The sequence below is a fragment of the Carcharhinus amblyrhynchos genome, chromosome 16 (assembly GCF_965287045.1).
Source record: "Carcharhinus amblyrhynchos chromosome 16, sCarAmb.v2.hapA, whole genome shotgun sequence".
Taxonomy (NCBI): domain Eukaryota; kingdom Metazoa; phylum Chordata; class Chondrichthyes; order Carcharhiniformes; family Carcharhinidae; genus Carcharhinus; species Carcharhinus amblyrhynchos.
Window position 1 is genome coordinate 59,178,349 of NC_137339.1, and position 2,532 is coordinate 59,180,880.

Genomic DNA, 2,532 nt, shown 5'->3' on the forward strand with positions numbered 1-2,532 from the left:
CTGCCTAGCTCTGTATTAACTGTATTCATATCAATGCAAAATCTATGAACTTTTGACTTATAAAATTCCAACTGTTCAGAAGCCTTTGCGGGAAGAAATGTTTCCTCGTCTCTATGCTAATGGCGCAACTGTTCAAACATCGTTATAACATGGTAGTTAAGAGCAATTTGTTGAACAACACTAAATGAGAAAAGTGAAAGCTAGAGATAATGACGAGTGGTGGACAATATGAATATATTACTAGAATGGGAATCTTACTGAAAGCTGACTGTGTGGACAATGACAGTTCGTTGAGTTAATGTGACATTTGGAAATTGGGCGTTTGTTAATTGAGGCACAAGGAGCTGAAAATTGGACTCCAATTGTTTAGGACTTTTAAACGCAGCACAACAATGTCTGGTGCCGCTGGGACAGTGGCTCCTCCTGTTAAGATGGAATGGAAGACAATGGGAATTTCATTTATCGGCCTAACTTCCCAGTCTGTGGTATATATTTTGTGTTCCTTTTATACATTGCTTTCTTCCTTCGAGTGCATCTTTGAATTCCATAGTGAGAGATCATTGATAGAAGCTGACAAATGGTCCCTATGAGTTGATTCATGGTAAAAGACGGGACAATTTGAGATCTTTCCATCCATGTCTGCAGGATATTTAGCTTAATTTGTATTTTCCTACTTGTGTTTATTTGCCTATGTATATTGGGCAATGCAAAATAATTCTGTTTCATAGAATTGAACAATAATGTCACACTGCATGAGCGGTGTGATTTATTAATGGGATTGAGTCCATGGTGAAGATTTTGGAAGATAACAACTTTTTCTGTGAGACAGAGGATTGGTCCGTGGGAATTATTTATGTCTGCGAGACTTGAAGAAGGCAAACTCTTACAGAATAGTAATTGATAGATCGGCATTGATAGCGGAGAGAATTTGAATTCATCAATTTCTAGCTTGGGTTGGCTTCAATGCAGTGAGCAGCGAATTAAGTGCGACTGTGGAAAACTGGCAGAAGGAAGGGTATTTCTGAATATTATTGGAGACAGATGCAAACAGAAATAAGTCAAACACATTCCATTTCAATTTATGTTTATAATATCGAATGTTTACCACAGATTTAAAGATCTCCTGTTTCAGGTCATATTCATGATCTTACCTAACTTCTACAAAGTTCACAATCTTCTATTACTGAGCCCTCTGAAGCCCAACATCAAACACCTTACTCTTTCCAAACTTGGTGTTATCATGTAACACATGTTGTGCGTTTATTTAATAACCATCACCTCTCCTTCCATCTCCAACAGCGAACCTAATGACTATAATTATCCTGTCCCGAGGAAGCTGCGGTCTCTCCAGATGTACTGGGCGGTATCTGATGTCCATGGCAGTGGCAGACTTGTTGGTAATCATCTTCTGTGTGATATTGGACTACCTGGGATCTCTCCACTTCCCCTTCTCCTTCCTCAGACATTACTATGTGTGCAGTCTGAATAGCATCATGAATGCTGCTGTGGTGGATAGTTCAGTCTGGCTTACTGTTGCCTTCACACTAGATCGCTTCATTGCCATTTGTTGCCAGAAGTTCAAAGCACGATATTGCACAGAGAGAACAGCAAGCTGGGTAATACTAACACTATGTACAGTCAGCTACCTGAGGAATATCCCCCGCTTTTTCACTTATGAGCCTGACCACACTCGTGCTCCATTCCCAGTCTGTCGACTTCGCAATCTGTGTACGAAAACGCCATGGGCAGCATATCTGTGGTCAGGCACAATCTTCACCCCCCTCATTCCCTATGTTTCAATCTTGCTGCTCAACACTCTGACAGTCAGACACATTTTAATAGCTAGCCGGGCACGTAAGGCATTCCGGAGTCAAGGAAATGATGGGAAGCAAGTTGACCCAGAGATGGAGAACCGCAGAAGGTCCATTATCCTGCTCTTTGCCATATCCGGCAATTTCATCGTCCTATGGATGACTAGAGTGGTAGACTTCGTGTTTCAGGAGATGTTGTTGAATTTGAGCTCCATGAGTGCGCTCGTAGAGGTCGGGGAGATGTTGATGTATCTGAACTCCTGCACAAACACCTGCATATACGCTTTCACTCAGGCGAAATTCAGGGAGGAAATGAAACGAGTTGTGACACGTCCCATTCATCGATTACAGGCGTTCCTCAAAGCCTGAAGATCGACACAAAACCAGAAGATGCTGGGATTGGGGAGAATGAAGTGCTAACCATTCAGCATCAACCTACTTTAGTTTAAAAAATATATTCTGTTTAATTATAATAAAAATATGGAAACGTTAGTGGGAATGTGAAAGGGGGAGCTCAGCTTAACAGAGAAAGGAGGAAATTAGATATAATTGGAAGGTAGTAGGCTAATCTTCATTCCGATAAAACTGTTCCATTTAACACGTGTTAATGCCTCCTGACCATCTGAAATTTACATCATCCCAGAATTCCCTATTTCAAACTGCAAAAGGGTGCAACGCAGAAGTGTGATGGAATATATACCTTTTGGTTTATAATTTGTAA

General features: G+C 40.9%; 1 protein-coding gene across 1 annotated transcript; it reads left to right on the top strand.

Annotated features, from left to right (window-relative positions):
- Positions 1 to 1,307: 1,307 nt before the first annotated feature.
- LOC145353697 (putative G-protein coupled receptor 139) lies at positions 1,308 to 2,180 on the top strand. The gene has a single exon (XM_080204465.1). It carries the CDS (start codon positions 1,308 to 1,310, stop codon positions 2,178 to 2,180), a length of 873 nt encoding a protein of 290 aa, XP_080060591.1.
- Positions 2,181 to 2,532: the final 352 nt, after the last annotated feature.